The sequence below is a fragment of the Triticum urartu genome, chromosome 3A (genome assembly GCF_056163025.1).
Source record: "Triticum urartu cultivar PI428250 chromosome 3A, HENAU_Tu73, whole genome shotgun sequence".
NCBI classification, from domain to species: Eukaryota; Viridiplantae; Streptophyta; class Magnoliopsida; order Poales; family Poaceae; genus Triticum; species Triticum urartu.
This window is the reverse complement of record NC_141875.1, coordinates 105,527,892-105,544,722: the sequence shown is the minus strand read 5'-3', so window position 1 is coordinate 105,544,722 and position 16,831 is coordinate 105,527,892. Positions and strand designations below refer to the sequence as shown.

Here is a 16,831-nt window from a genome sequence, read left to right as displayed (position 1 = left end):
AGAGTATCAACATGTGTAGAGCTGCCGAAAAGAAGCTGCAGCTTAGTTGCATTTTGGGTAAAAAAAATGATTTCAATTGGGCTTTAGATTCTTGTAGCACTTTTTGATCACATGAACAACCTCCTGTGTGATGCTAGCATCAGTGTAAAGAAATCTGTAAGATGAGTTGGGTAAAGAAATCACAGGAAGTCTGTACGACTTACACAATTCTCATTTGGACAAACGAAATTCAGTTACTCAAGTTTGAAAACTTAATGTTTAGATTTCTTGAGATATGGAAAACTGATGGGTCCAGATGAAAGGACCTGGCCAGCAGCATTGATGTTATTACATAGAAGTGCATTACTAAAGTAAGTTGTTAGTGTGGACAGCTAACATATTGACAACCAATGCATGTTTGCAGAGCGTAATCAGAGAATTATGTATAAAAACCTTCATCGTAAAATATGAGAAATTCAAAATGAACATAAAGAGTCGAACATATACCTTGATATAATCCTTGAAATTTTCCATTGGGGTTTCAATTAGCTGTGCAAGCAATCAAAAAGGAAAATGCCCATCAGACATAGAATCAAATATACTATAAGAATAAAAAAAATAAGTTAAGTTTAGATGCGTAAGTTAAATTACATGGTCATAGGCAGCACATAAGTAATCACATTTGGTGGTACTTGCCCATTAGGCCACAAGAGCTTCCATGGGATGAAAACAATATCAAGCAATTGCATATCCAAGCCATGTGAGTCTGGTTTACATACAAGAAAAGAAATGCATTGGAAAACTCTGCTTACATCGAGAGGGAGAGAATAAATCATAAATCTGCAGATTGATTTGATGTTTGTTTGGCGAATTGGATTATAGAGATGCCAGACATTGTGGCACAGATTATGTGTGCCCTCACTTTTGGCAAGCTGCTCGGGCTCATTGCTCACCTGTTTTGCATGTGCCTCATGCCTACACATCAAACACGTACAAATAGATCAGGGAATATCAAGCATGCTTGTGTGCTAGCTATTAGTTGACCACCGAGTCACTTCCTCCATCCTCTACAGGTTTGTATCTCTCCGCATTCTGCAAAGAGAAGATCGCGATATTACAAATGTCCTCAGTTGCTAGTAATATAGAAGCATCATCAAGAAACATAATCATTTGCCTGGTGTGCTGGCATGAGGTTCATCAATATCCAACTCTAGAACGAATAAACTCACAATACAAAGAAATATATCAAAAATTTAACAAAGCTTATTTGTGATTAGAAGGATTGGGCATTACATTCAAGATTGTGACCACAACATCCCTTTTGTTCTATAACAGATGGCGTGGATCAGTCACACATGAACATCCCTTTTGTTCTATAGCAAATAGGAAAGGGAAGAAGGGCTAGGACGGGAGGAGGGGGGGCACGGTGGAGGGGGCTGGGCTATGGTGGCCGCGCCTACATGAATCCCGCTGGGCGCCACCATGGATCCCGCAGTAGTGGAGGTGCGTGGGACGCGGCGGACGAGGGTCGTACGCGGAGGAGAAAGGATAGGAGAAGGAGGACGGGGAGGATACCTGTGCCGCCGTGGATACTGCTGGGCACGGCCGCCATAGGTATACCTGCTGCCGACCTCCATCTAGGGCGCCGCCGGGGATGGGGATGAGGACCGGCGATGGGATGCAGTATGGGGAGGAGCGTTACGAAAACGGCAGCGGAGCGACCTGGAGCGGCCGCGGTGGCGTGGAGAAAGGGAAGCAACCTAGAGGCGGGGATGGCAGTGTGGACTTGATCAACATCCGTGAAGAACACCTGTAGCGGAGACACGGATCTGCAATAACCGGGAAGAGAACCAAGCAGAGAGAGGGAAAGGGGAAGGCGTACGTTGATACTGCAGTCTCAAATCCAGTAAGACGATGGACCAGATTAGTATTCGTAGGAGGCGAACGGGAGAGAGATGTCTATGGGTGAATCCTCGGGCACGGGGATACCATCACGGCGGCGAGCGGACGCCGTCGCAGAGATCGTGAGAGAAGGGAGAAGTGGGGGCTGAAGCGGCGCCGCTTGCTTCACTCAGACACCCGGCAAAGCGTTCAAAGACTCATGTTGGTCAAATTCACCAGAAAAGCCCAATTTTGTTACGGGAGCAGCAGCCCATGCCTCGCAAAAACTTTAGCGACGATCGCAAATCTAGATCCAACGGCAGAAATCATTGTTGGCCTGAGAGGGTTGAAAGAGTGCTCGGTTATAATATATCTAAATGAGAGGAAGAGGGAATCATGAATTCACGATTCTTCTTAATAACAGTTGAACCCGTTGAATATTCCTAATTAGAGGGAAGCTACCGAGTACCGAGATTAGCAAAAAGAAAAAGAGAGGAACTACCGAGGAAGTCATTCAGATACGACTTGCTTAGCTAGCTAGTTATTTTTTTTTATTTGAGGGTTAACATTGCCGTTTTATTTAACTAGTGTAGCTCGGAATGTCATCCGAGATTACATCGACAATAAAGTCTGAGGGGAACCCCAAGCCAAACTTTACAAAGTTCATCACCAACACCTACTATTGCTAACTTATTTATTTGGAGCTGCTTTAGAGAGGTGGTTGGAGGTAATTGGTGCCACACCAATTTTCCTGACTTGTTTGCCGAACTTCAGAACTCCCCCCCGCATTCTCGCCGCATTAGGTGGTTGGAGATTGGGGCACTCGCTTGGACCCTCTAGACGATCCGCAACAGATTTGTGATTCAGTGCATTCTGCTCCGACGTGCTATTGACAGCCTCTTCAAATTGTTTGGTTACTTGCAGCTTTTGGCGGCCGCTTAGCCGCCCTTAGGATCGGGACGCCATCTCCGCCTTCATCGCGGACCTCCGCTTGATGGTCATCCGTCTGTCGCCGCCGCCGCCTCCTCCTCCCCCCGAGTCGGATTAGGAGCCCGGCTTGTCTCTGGCCTTCCCCAGCCTTTTTTTCTTTTTTCTTTGGGCTTGTTGAGCTGTGCCCTCAGCAGAATCTTTGGCTAGCTGGTCCCAACACTGTCAACTAGGGTCATAGCTTCTCGCCCAGCCAGTTCCAGCTTCTCCGTCAACTAGTTCTAGCAACACCTACTAGGTGTCAAAGCTTCTAACTCAACCGGTTGTAGCTTCCCAATGGCCCGGTTCTAGCACCTGCGACTGGGTCACAACTTTTCACTCGGCCGGTTTGCAGCTTCTTTGCCTAAGAGGAGCAGGGGTAGGTAACAAGGGGATGTGGTTCATCCAAGGCTACATGGAGAGGAGTGGGAGGTAGGTGATGAGCGGATGGGTTCATTGATGGCTGCCACTACCACAGATCGGTACAACACTGACCGGCCAAATTGTATCATCACTGGCGTGCGAGTGGCCGATATGTGCCTCGGGGTCAATAATGACATTGCCATCACATACGGGCTAGCTAAACCATCCGTGATAACGGTCATACACCGCTTGACCGAACAGTGATAACAAAAATATAGTATAAGCAAAATTAGGGCTCCGCTACTAGCAATATGCTAGCAGTGAAGCCCCAAGATGCACTAAGGATGAAAGTTACACAAAGACACATACAACAGAATTGCATTACATTTCATGCATATATCCAAAATGTTTAGAGCTACAAATTCAACTTTAGTGCGAATATATTGATCTTGACTACATGAGTCTTGTCATCGACGAATCAGCCATGCCACTGAAGCTAATCTGACACTTAAATGAGTCCTTCAACTTACTGAAAATGCCCCTCGACTTGTCAGATTAGCGGTCTTCTTCTTTGTGTAGTGCACCTAAAGTATAGCAACGCCGCTAATGTGTCATTTTACTTGCACTACACAAGACACCCTGACAAAAAGTGTTTTGTGCGGTACACTAAAAGGCCACAACAACAACGATGTGCGTCTTGTTCATATAAATTAAATAACCTATTAATTTTATATATTTAAGATCATACATATATATGCATGACTAAGTTAATAGCAAATGAGAAATAACATGCATACAAATGAAATTCCTAAGTACATATATTTTTAAAAAATGTTAACCGTGAACTTGAAAATGTCGGCAGAAAGTTAAAAAAATGTTAGCATAATTTAGAAAAGTGTTGGTAGCATTCAAGCAAATTTTGTGACATTAAAAAATGTTCACGCATTTCAAACAAATGCACTGGACACTTTTGAAAAGTTCTATGCTATGTTAAAATTTTCCTTTTAATTAAAAAAATATTACTTACCATTCAAATGTACATTGGATTTAAGAATATGTTACGAGTTTCAAAGGTATGTTCGTAAACTTCTTTTAAAATGTTGACATAATTTATAAAAATAATTTGTTGATTAAGAAAGGGAAAAACCAAAGAAAACCTATGCAATAGTGAAAAAAACCGATAAGAAAAACCAAAGGAAGAAATCTCGCCCGTCTCAGCGCTAGTAATGGGCCAGCCCAGCGGCGCGCTCGTCAAAGGCGGGACTGAGCTACGTCTCACCACGGGCGAGGCATAGCTCTTGGGAAGGGTTAGCTCAGAAAAAAAAAAGCTCTTGCGAAGGGAAGCGAAGCGCACCGGCCCTCTTATAGCTGGCCAAACGGGCCGGGACAAACAGGCCAGCCCGCGAGCACGCCGGCACGGCCCGCTATGGGCCAGGCACGGCACGGGCTAAACGGGCCGTGCCCGGCACGCGGCACGCCTTGGGCCGTGCCTGGGCCTGGAGCCTGGGCACGCGGGCCGGCACGACACGGCCCGTTTAATTTTTTATATAATTTTCAGATTTTTTAAATATATTTATACCTAAAATATAGCCCAATAGGCCTAAAAACAGCCCAACAGGCTAAATATGTGCAGCCCAGCGTGCTAAACGGGCCATCGGGCCGGCCCGTTTACTAATCAGGCCGTGTCTGGGCCAAGGAGCAGCGCCCGTGGGCCGGCCCGGCCCGGCCCGGCTATTAAACGTGCTATGGCGGGCCGTGCCGGGCCAGGCACGATTAGCACAGGCCGGGCGTGCCGTGCCGGGCCGGCCCGTTTGGCCAGGTATGGGCCCTCTCCTACCAGCTACACATCTCAGAGCCCAGAACCCTCCTGCTCCTCCTCCGGCGGCGACGGCGGTAAGCGGCAGACGGCGAAGGTGAGCAGGTGAAATTCGTGTCCCCCCCCTCCTGCTACCCAGTTCGGCCTCGACCCTTCTGCGTTCGAATTCCCGGGGCCCTAGGGTTCTGCTCGAAGCTAGACGCGAGCGCCCGATTCATTCCTCTCCGTCCAGTTGTTTCTTCTGATTAGCTTTCTGGGATGATTCCTAGGTTATGAGTGCAGGTGTGCAATATTTCTCTGGGTAATCAGCATCCTTCTGAAGGTCCTAGTGCACAGTATTTCTGAAAGTCCTTTTGCAGACTGATTCCACCTTCCAGTTGGCTTCGGAGCTACCCTTGTCCCTATATCATAAACACACAATTGTGGGTTCTGCAAAAATCGATGGAAAAAGCTTCTGTTCCCGATGATTCACCAGATTGGAGCACCGATTGTGATTGGCCCCAGCTTCAGGCCGACATGCTCCTCCGGATCTTTGGCACTCTCGAGATCCCAGATCTCTTCAGCTCAGGTGCCGTCTGTCGATCCTGGCGCCTCATTTATCTGGAGGCCCGTCGTCTCCGGCTGTGCTCGTCGAAACAGAGTCCCTGCCTCGTTTACTCATCTGGCGACCGTGATGCTGACACGGTCACTCTGCATAACATGTCTACCAACAAGCTTTACCACGTCACTCTACCGGAGCCTGCCTTCCGCACACGCCACGTCATGGGCTCCTCCTATGGCTGACTCATCACTGCGGATGAGGGTTCGAATCTCATACTACTCAACCCTGCAACCGGAGCTGAGATAGCTATGCCCCCACCTGAAACCATGAACAATGTTAGACTGCGCTACACTGAAGAAGGCGTGCTAGATGGATATGATGTTCTGTACTTGGATTTGTTCTCTCGTGATTTTGACACTGAAATGGAGCCGTACCATCTTACACTTGAAGAAGCCCGCTTCTACTTCTATGTGAGGGTTGTTCTTTCTTGTGATCCCCTGCATGGAAACTGCACAGTTCTCCGAGTACAATTGCCAAAGGATCAACTCTCTTATACTAGGATTGGGGACACCAAATGGACTTGGATTGATGCAAATCCAAATTGTAGGGCTTATCAAGATATACTTTATAACAACAATGATGGTTTATTTTATGGTGTTCGTGGTAGGGGTGAGATTGATTCTATTAATCTTAATGGACCTTCTGTTGAAGTGAAAGTTATTTTAAATCCGATCATATCTTATCAAGCGCATAGTAGATATATTGTTCAAGCACCATGGTGAGATTTTTTCCAGATATGGAGGCATGATAAATACAATGAGGAGAATGGAAGAAAGGAGCGGGTTGCAGACAAGTTTTTCGCGTACAAGATTGATTTTGTTAAACAAAAGCTCGTTGAAACAAATAACATCCAAGATCATATCTTAATGGAACTTCTGCTGCAGTAAAAGTCATTTTAAAGTCAATCATATCTTACCAAGCACATAGTAGATATATTGTTCAAGCACCATGGGGAGATTTTTTCCAGATATGGAGGCATGATAAATATAATAAGGAGAATGGGAGAACAGAAGGGGTTGCCGACAAAATTTTTGTGTACAAGATTGATTTTGTTGGACAAAAGATAATCGAAACAAATAACCTCCAAGATCATGCAAAGTTCATTGGTTTCAACAACTCGTTCCTTCTCCCAGTGAAAGACTTTCCTGCATTGGTTCCCAATAGCATCTACCACACGGATGACTTGCTTGATTATATCTACTGTCACAGATTTAGTCTTAGGCAGGTTGTTATTTTTAATATGGAAGATGGTAGTTTCATCGAGTTATCGCCCCCTAGTTCAAATTCAAGATTGAACTGGTCACCGCCAGTTTGGATTCAATCATCACTCACTTGAGGTTAGTGAAAATTTCTAATATAGAATATATTATTTTATCTGCTTTCTGTTTTTTTGGGTATCTATTCATGTTCTGTAGTTGGCCAGTTAGACCTTTGTAATCGGCACACGTGATCATATTTCCTCCATGTTCTTGTGTAACCATGCACTTAGCTGCAAGATCCTATTAAGTAATGGCTATTTTTAGAATGTTTCTACTTTTAAGTAGATGTTTTGGGTGTAAACCTATCTGTTCAGTAGGACAAGATTGCTACAGTTGTTTTCAAGGAACACGCTTAACTGAGTACTGTCTTGTTTAAAGTGTACTAATACGATGTGTAGAACTTGTAGTGTTGCTAAAACATGCTTAAATGCTTAGCCTTTTATGCTTACCATATGCCGGCCAAACCAAATGTTTATTCTTAACTCTAGATCGAAATCCTTTTGTTGCTCTTGGGTGGTTCAGTACATGATATATTGACAATTAAGGAGGCTTACCAATAAATATAAAGTGCCTCAACTAGCTTTGTTAATATACTACTCTGAATTGTTTCATTCGTTTGTCCCTAAATCTTTATGTCAAATTATTATCTCTTTCCTAAGGTACTAGCATACTGTTTTGAATGATCCTACAACAGATTCTAAGTTATGCTTAGTTCACCCTACAACCACTTTAGATAACAGAAAAAAAATTAGTCAAGAGTCAACCAAATCCCAGAATACAACACGCATATTCTGCACCAGTCTCCTCATCCACTCGAGCACGTAGTGCACAATGTGCGTTGTAAACTCATGCATAAATCTCCAAGCTTTTTTTAAGGTATAAATCTCCAATTAGTTGATGATCATTACAAGCGTTGTCGGTATATACTTTCTTTTGTCAATATATAATAGAAGTGTGTGTGATGCGGCGAGGTCGGAGCGTCTGCCTAGTGATACAACACATTGGGTGTTCTGAAACTAGAATTTCTGATACTTAAAATCCAGCTACAACATCAAAATTTCAAAACAAATTTCAAGTCTCCCTTCAATGATAACACAATATTCTTACTTCTCCAGTAACTACCAAAAATTTGCCTCAAGATAGGAACGGAGAAAACATGATGTGTTTTTCTCGATAATAAATATATTAACATAAAGAAGATCCCAATTACACTATAAGTTCTAACTAGAAATTTTGGTGGCCCGATGACTTAGATACATTGCATTGTGCGGCTCCCATCCTTCACAAACCATTACCATATCATGTTGAAATTCCATTCAGAAGGCATGCATATTAGTTGGCTAGTGAATTGCAGCAACAAAGCTTGCACCACCTTCTGTTTTGATGTACTATGATGAATACTGATCACAATGAAGCGAGCGCCATCAAGCATTTAGATGGACCCACCTTTACTCAATAGGTGCATGCGATACTTATCTCTGATCGCCAGTAGCTCTCTCGTAGCATCCCCAATCTGCATGCGATCAGTTGGCAGTTCCTTCGAACATAATATCCCAATGTGCAGAACTGAATTGATGCATGCAGCTCGCATTTTTGTCCCTTCCTCCAGTGAAGATAATAAGCACAGATCGACCAGGTTGGTGGCTTGGTCTCTAAGTGCTATCTCGACGTAGCTATGTAAGTTTAGATCTTGCAGAAACTCACCATCAGTTGGCCTTTTACCAGTGAGCAACTCTAACAACAGTATTCCGTAGCTATAGGTATCACCATAGACCGAGGCTTCATTTCCTTGACCGTACTCTGGAAAAGAAATGTATGTGAAATTAGTTTCGAATGAGAAATTGGTACATAAAAGATGAACATCAGTGGTTAATGGCAAACCTGGGGCAGCATATCCAATTGTTCCCATTCTTGTAGCCCAGCCACTTGATATCTCTGGGAGGCTAGTATCATCCTGGTGCAAGAACCTTGCAAGTCCAAAGTCACCCACATGGGCAACCTTGTCATTATCGAGGAGAATATTGCTTGGCTTAAGATCACAATGAACTATTGGCACTGGCTTATTGTGGTGAAGGTATTCGAGTGCTGAAGCTACATCAATGGCAATGTCTATCCTTTGGGTGAGACTGAGCACCCCATGGCTCCCATCTTCCAGGAGACGGCTGTGTAGCCATTGATCAAGATTTCCATTTGGCATGAACTCAAATATGAGAGCTTTGAAGTCTAGACCCCTGAAATCAATACTTGAGCAGACAGTCAATATCTTCACAAGGTTTCGATGTCTGATGCATCTTAAAGTCTCACATTCAGCAACAAAGCTTTGAGATGCCCCTCGCTGCTGGAGGTTGAGCACCTTCACAGCGACAATCACTTCCTGATCTCCATTCATCATTGTTCCTTTGTACACAGAGCCGAAGCTTCCTCTGCCTACGAGGCTCTCAGAAGCAAAACCACTTGTTGCTCTCACTAATTCAGCATAGGTAACCCTCATATGCTGTCCACTATGGAGTGATGGAACCTGTCTTGTCTTTGTAAATTTGGTTCTCAATTTCCGTCGTGCAAATAGTGCAAATAGTACTAAGATGATGCAAAAAACTGCGCTGCCTACTGAGATCAACATGACAAGCTTGTGAGACCACTTCTTGGGTGTATGATTTGAGCAGGGATGCAAGTTGAATTGTGGTATACCTCCACATAAGCCATAGTTCCCTTCAATGAGAGCTGCACTTGCATTCAGAAATAATCCACGTTTTGGAACTTCACCCTCAAAATTGTTGAATGACATGTTCAGGGTAACGAGCCCATGCATGTCCGCGAGGAAGACTGGGATGTCCCCGGACAAGTTGTTTCTTGAAACATCAAGAACTAGAAGGCCTTTCATCTGTGACATTGATGCTGGAATTGTTCCCTGAAGTAGGTTTCCTTCCATACTGAGATACTGCAAACTTCCAAACTGAGCTAGAGAAGCAGGAATTAAGCCAGATATCCTGTTGCCAGACAAATCCAGATATCCAAGACTCACTAGATTACCAGCGTCTGGAGAAAACGTCCCAGTTAACATGTTGCCTTGGAGTTGCAAGGCCACAGATAGTGTCGATATGAGGAAAATCTCTTTTGGTATAGGACCAACAAGCTTATTGAATTGTAGGCTTAGTGTCTCCAATGGACAGCTTCTAAGGCTGGATGGTATGGGGCCAGTAAGCACATTTTGGGCGAGGACGAGTCTGTTTAATGCTGTGAGATTTCCAAGTTTTGGTGGAATTGGTCCAGATAAACTGTTGTTTGACAAGTATAGTTCACCCAGGATTGCAAGGTTGCCAATCGACTCAGGAATTTTTCCATGTAGCAAATTATCTTCCAAGTGCAAGTATTGCAAGTTGACAAGGTTTCCAATTCCTTCAGGTATATTTCCCCGTAGCATGTTGTTTGCCAAGCTGAGAATTATTAAGTTTGTGGAAAGATTTGCTATTGAATTTGGTAGCACCCCTTCTAGTTTGTTATTGCCTAGATCTAGGTACTGCAGCATACTACAATTTGTCAGGCTAGAAATGAAGTCCCAATCAGCGTCATTCCTTGCCTCTAGCTGACCAGATTGGAGAAACAATACCAATAAGCTCTTCATAGCTCCAAGACATTTTGGTATTACACCGGAAAGAGAGGTGTGACCCAATTGAACGATTTCAAGCATTGAAGCATTGCACAAAGACTCTGGGATGGACCCATGAAATTGATTATGGCCTATGCTAAGTTGCTTGAGTTGTGGAAACTTATTACCCAAGTCATCTGAAACAGATCCACTGAGGTTGTTGACTTCCACGACAAAATATTGGAGGGATGAAAGATTATAGACAGAAGGTGGTATAGAACCCTCGAGTTGATTCCCATTCAGATAAAACTCAACGAGAGAACTTAGTTTTCCAAGAGTGTGAGGGATTGAGCCTGTAAAACTATTAGATGTGAGAGAAAGGACGTTGAGGAGATTCAGATTTCCTAACGATTCAGGGATGCTTCCAGTTAGGCCATTTTTTTGGACATCTAGAACTAGTAGAGATGAGAGGTTTCCTAGGGAAGGTGGAATCAGCCCTGAGAGCTGGTTTCCCGATAGATACAGAATCTGCAATTTCTGGAGGCCTCCAAGAGATGCAGGAACAGAACCTGACAGACCATTGAAATTAAGATATAAATCGGTCAAGTTTCTAAGATTTCCAACCTCCACTGGTATTTCTCCTACTAGCAGGTTTGCTCTCAGATGAAGATACTTCAGGGCTTTCAGGTTTCCAATTTCCACAGGAATACTTCCTGTAAGGTTGTTGTACCCAAGAGCCAGTACCTCAAGATTATCCAGGGATGCCAACTCCTGAGGCACTGAGCCTTTATGCATGTTGTGCCTCAAATCAATAACTCGAAGCTGAACACAAGTGGCCAGTGTCGGCGGGATCTCCCTGCCGATGGAGTTCCTGCTGACGTTCAGATACTTGAGTTGTACAAGATGCCCAACCTCTGTTGGTATGGTACCATAAAAGCGGTTCTCTTGGAGGCCAAAATGCCTGAGGTAAGTTAGATTACCTATGGAAGAGGAAATGGTGCCAAGAAGGTTGAGCCCATGAAGATCCAGTGCTACGACACGGCCACGGCGGTGGCCGCGCGTGCCACAGGCCACTCCGCGCCATTGGCACATAGGGATTGACTGGTTTTCCCATGAATTCAGTGCTTGGAACGGATCTTCTTTGATCATAGATCTCAATGACATGAGCGCTTGGTGGTCAGTGGCGCTTGTTGTGGAAATTTCAGCAGCGGACAAGGTGGCTGCATGCATGGTGTTGGCCGAACACGGGAGGCAAAGGGAGGCAACCATGAAAAACTGCATGACTACGAGGATCGACATGTTTAGAGGACGCAAACAAAGGCTGGTTTGCAGACTTGCTAGAAGCTTGTTGTGCTTATATAGTGTTATTTTTTTCTTTTTCATTTCCTCTTGTTGTAGGGTATTTAGATAGTGATTCGAGGCAAGTTGCTTAGAGCCGTCGGTTTCATGCTATTCGTTTTCAGTCTGAAAGATCGTGGAAATTTTCCAAACGAGGCAAGTTGCTTAGAGCCATCGGTTTCATGCTATTCGTTTTCAGTCTGAAAGATCGTGGAAATTTTCCAAATCAGAAGTGACCGATGACTTTTTGGAATCTTTGAAACATCTGTCCAATTTTTCTCTTGTTGGACCTGGCAACAGGAAACTTACATCTTTTTCATCACTGGATACAGCAAATCAGGAACCATGGCGAAGCAAGGATGGATCTCATGAGGCGGAGACCGAAGATAGGGGAGAGAACCACGAGTGCACGCGGAATTGGGAAAGAAAGAAAAAACTTGATGAGAGGAACATCTACTATATTACTAAGCTATCTAGAGGTAAAAGCCTCACAATCAATTGAGGTATCCAATTGGAATTAGATCACCCTATTTTGACCAAGTCAATAATTTCTCAAAGCTCTCATTCAATTCTTTTATACTATGCACTATGCTTCCTACTACCTCCGTTTCAGTTTACAAGTCCTACGCGTATACCTAGGTTGCCAATTTTATCACCTTCATATAAACTATATAATACAAAAATTATACGGTTTGAAAATAGAACATCTGAAGTTTATATTGGTATATTTTTTGTAATATATGACTTGTATTAGGTTGGTCAAATTGACGACCTAGGAGCACGCGTACGCCCTATAAACTGAGAGAGAGGTAGTAATTTTTAAGTCCTCACAATTAATTGAGGTCTTCTGATTGGAACTAGGTCATCTGATTTTGTCCGGGTCAATAATTTTTCAAGGATCTCTCATTTAATTATTTTAATTCATCATACTCCCTAATTTTGAAGCCATTTTATTCGTTTATTTGTTTGAGATATTCAAATTTGAATTTGGTTTACGATTTTGATTATGCCAATGATTTTTCAAATCAACAAACACCAACTGGCTAAAAAAAATATCAACCCCGTGCACCTTCTTACCACCTAGAGAAAAGAAGCACCATCATGTGATGATACTATAGCATCGTTATAGTACATGTAGCCACCAATGTAGAAATTTACCTACAAAAGTATGAGTTGATTAGCGCATAACACAAAATCAAACCATGAAAAGCCCACCAAAATAACTACATTATAAATAAACATAAAACTCACTCCATCGTCTCTGCCATCCGCCAAACTAAATATTCCATGAGTTCCAAAATATAAGGGATATTAGTTCTTTGGAAATGTCAAATTTCTTTAACTTTGACCAAGTTTAGAGCCAAAAATGTCGACATCCTCAATATTATGCCAAAAAATGGAAGTTCATTTCATGATGAATCTAATAACACCAATTTGATATTACGAATTTTGATATATTTCTTTATAAATTTGATCACACTTACAGAGGTTTTACTTTTCAAAAAAATAATACACCTTATAGTTTAAAATAAAATGTGTATTTTTCGTAAGAATCTCAACATCACCAACGACGCAGCAAAGCACGCCCAACCCTTCTAGTACCTGTTTATTTGTCGTGCTTAGAGCGGTCAGTTTCATGCCATTTATTGTGCTTATATAATGATTTCTTTGCGAGTACTTGGGCATCTTCAATGTCAACCCGCAAAAAATGTCCCGCATCCGTACGTAGACAGGGGGGAACCAGTCCGCCGACATGGATGCGGGAGGCAGCCATCCAACGCTAGACACATACATTTCAAACTATTTTTCAACAAACTGGATGAAATTCATACAAACACGGGCAAATTTTGTACAAACATGATGGATTTCATACAAACGGCGGATTTAATTACATTTTGAACATTTAGAACAAAGAAAAAAGAATTGCCCTAAACCTATCCTACGGCGGCGCCCGACGTCCAAGCCTGTGTCGTCCTCCTTTCGCCGTCGTCATGAGCACCGGCGATAAGACCGATGAAGTGAGGGTGCGGTCTCTGGCGCGAAAGAGTAGAACACGGGAGATGGACCGGCCCACATGGGATACCATGCCCCGCCGCCTCCTGTGGCCTACTCATCCTTGGAGAAGTCTGCGCCTTGTCCGTCGCCGGTGGACGTGAGGGAAATGGTGGCGCCTTGGCTGTCGTTGTCCCATCGGGCTGGCCGATGGTTCGTCGGCGGCGTGTAGGAGGCGCAGCTGGCTATGTTCTTCGCGATCGCCTGCAGCTGCGCCTTCGCGGCTGCCGCTTCCTGCCGAGCGACGGCTTGAGCGCGGACGCCATCGTAGATGGCATGTTGCTTCGTGACGAAATTTGGGTTCGCCATGGCCATGGCCATCATGGCCTCCTCGCTGACGTGCTCGTCGTAGATCTGGCCTTCCTGCTCGTCGTAGATCTGGCCTTCCGCCAACCGGTGTTGCTCCAGGAAGAATAGCGGTACAACCGTTGTTTCTCCTGCGCCTACTGGAACGCCGACAAAGGCGATGTCATAGGTTGCACCTCCAGCATGGCGGCGTTCAAGTGCGCCTGCGCCTTCTCCATGGTGAAGCCGACGTGCACATGAGGCGCCAAAGCTAGGGCGGAGTCGTCGGAGCCTGTCTCCATCGTGGTGTCGTCCTCGTCGTCAGAGAGCTCGGGCGAGCTGGCTGGCAAGTCGACCTCAATCTGCCTGGCACGGCTGCTATGCCAGGCGGCGGCAAGGGCGGCCACCGCGTGCTTCATCTCGAGCGACAAACTGCCCCACAACGTTTTCCCACTGGCGCTCATGATAGATGCGGTGTAAGGGAGGAGGATGTGGAGGGGTTGGTGTTGTGGTGTGGAGTTAGCCGGGTGCGGCCGCCTTTATATAGCGGATTTTGGTGAGGCCAGGCGTCCGGGTGCGTCAATGTGCGACGCCGGAGTGGGTTTCTCGGCCGGTGAGCCTGCTTAATGACGGCAGACGGACGGACACCGACACTAAACATGCATGGTAGATATCCGTCCCGCTCCGTCCAGTCATTGTGTCTCCGACATTGAATAGGCACGGACACCGAAGACACGTCGCGGGCGGCGCCCTTGGCCGGTGCGCCGCTTCAATGGCGAAGACAGTGAGAGGTCACATCCGCCCTGAACTGTCTTCAATGTTGAGCGGTGCGCTCTACAGCGTCATGAATGCGGGCAGCTGGCGCCGGCCGAGAGCGCGCATGGGAGGGTGATGGATTTTTGGTGGGCCAGGGCGGTCAGAAAACGGGCTTGGGATCGGTCCAAACTCTCACAAACCTCTCCATATTTGTCTCCAGTTTGTGGAAGAAATCGCGTCCAGACCACTCCGCAGACTGATACAGGTCGGCGTTGGATGGTTTCCGCGGTCCAGACGGTCACGGGAGGTTTATGGGTACCTTTGGAGATGCCCTTATATAGTGGTGGGCCAGGGCGGTCCAAACATAAAAACGGAACCGACCCATTCCCATGGAATGAAACCATGACATTCCATTCCACTTCGTTTTTGAACCAAACACATCCTTTAGAGCCGTTGGTTTCATGCTTGGCATTTTCAGTCCAAAAGATCTCGGATATTTGCCAAAAACAAAATATCAATATGACGCGGGTGCTAGGCCACGGCCAAAAAAGCGACCAAATTGTGGTGCTGGAAGTGCAGTATAAATAGGAGGAAATTGCACAAACCATCTACATTGGTGCTAATTTTGCACAGAACACTCATTTTACAGATTTATTGCGTAAAACACCACATTTTTGATAATTCATTGCAGCTAGGTCTAATTCATCATTTAGGTGTGTTACATGGTTCCTGACAAGTGGGTCTAGTTTGTAAGTGCATCGGTAAAAAAAACAGCCACATCAGCAGCCAACTAGAATTGTCAATCTCAAAATTATTTGCTCCAATTGAGCTGATTTTTTTTCTAGAATATTAGTGAGTGCACACATGATTTATTTATTTTTGTGTTTTTTGAAAATATTAATTTTGAAAAAAAATTGAACGAGCCAACTAACATTGCAAAACTGCCCAGTATTTGGATGTTAAAACCTAAAATGGCGTAATCTTTTGGCGTGCACGACTTGATGATACCTGTAATGGTCACATGACAACTACTTGGATGCTAAAACCTTATGACGGTAATATTTTGGTGCGTGAGATCGACTTGATGATGTCAATAATGGCTTTATGGCAGCCACTTGGATGCTAAAGCCTGACAGCGACAATATCTGTCATATTGGTGCTATTGATTTTATTTTATGAATATTGTGCCTATTTATGAGTCGTTTTAGATTTGTATAGCAATCTTATGTTTTTCACATAAAAGTTGTGGCTTGCTAAGCTAGATGTAAGCAGTAATGAATCTGGAAGGTTTTAACTGCTTTGGATCACATTATAATGAGATATTCACAGTTTACATTGGCTCATACGTTTTTTTACATAAAATTCAAAAAATTCAAAAAATAAATATGCACAACAATCCTGTAAATCACACGTATCCAATACTATTTTGGGAAAAGGCAGCTCATTTGGACCAACATTTGTGAGATTTTGCAATGTTAGTTGACTCGTTCATTTTTTTTGTTTAAATTTAACATTTCCAAAAAATGTAAAAAAGCCAATAAATCATACATGCACTCACTAATAATTATTAGGGAAAATTCGGCTCACTTGAAGCAAGAAATGTGAGATATTGACAGTTCTAGTTGGATGCTGATGTGGAATATTTTTTTTGCCGCGGTGCACTTATAAATTGGACCCACTTGTCAGAAATCATGTCAACACATCCAAATGACGGTTTGGACCTAGCTGCAATGAATTATCTCAATATGTGATGTTTTCTGCAACAAACCTGTAAAGTAGATATTTTGTCAAAAGTAGCATCAAAAGTAGATGGTTTGTGCAATTTACTCTACGAATGGCCATATGGCCGCAGACTGCAGGGTGGTCAGTGGTTCACTATGGCTAAGTCTGCGACAAGTCTATGCACAGTCTAGCTGGCCAATGTCCTGTTCAAAAACTCCTTGGTGTCT

At 44.1% G+C, this 16,831-nt stretch overlaps 1 protein-coding gene and 1 pseudogene across 2 annotated transcripts; one reads left to right on the top strand and one right to left on the bottom strand.

Annotated features, from left to right (window-relative positions):
- The first annotated feature begins 5,116 nt into the window (after positions 1 to 5,116).
- On the top strand, positions 5,117 to 7,211 carry LOC147978795 (uncharacterized; annotated as a pseudogene).
- A 157-nt stretch (positions 7,212 to 7,368) lies between these two features.
- LOC125544931 (receptor kinase-like protein Xa21) lies at positions 7,369 to 12,080 on the bottom strand. Of its 2 annotated transcripts, XM_087546547.1 has the most exons (3): positions 11,432 to 11,707; positions 8,747 to 11,322; positions 7,369 to 8,665 (listed from the first exon to the last, which is right to left on the bottom strand). In XM_087546547.1, the coding sequence occupies exons 1-3, from the start codon at positions 11,563 to 11,565 to the stop codon at positions 8,298 to 8,300; spliced, it is 3,078 nt and encodes a 1,025-aa protein (XP_087402673.1). In that variant the 5' UTR covers positions 11,566 to 11,707; the 3' UTR covers positions 7,369 to 8,297. The 2 variants fall into 2 exon arrangements, with proteins under 2 accessions (XP_087402673.1, XP_048564677.2); XM_048708720.2 differs by having other exon boundaries at positions 7,370 to 8,665; positions 8,747 to 12,080.
- Positions 12,081 to 16,831: the final 4,751 nt, after the last annotated feature.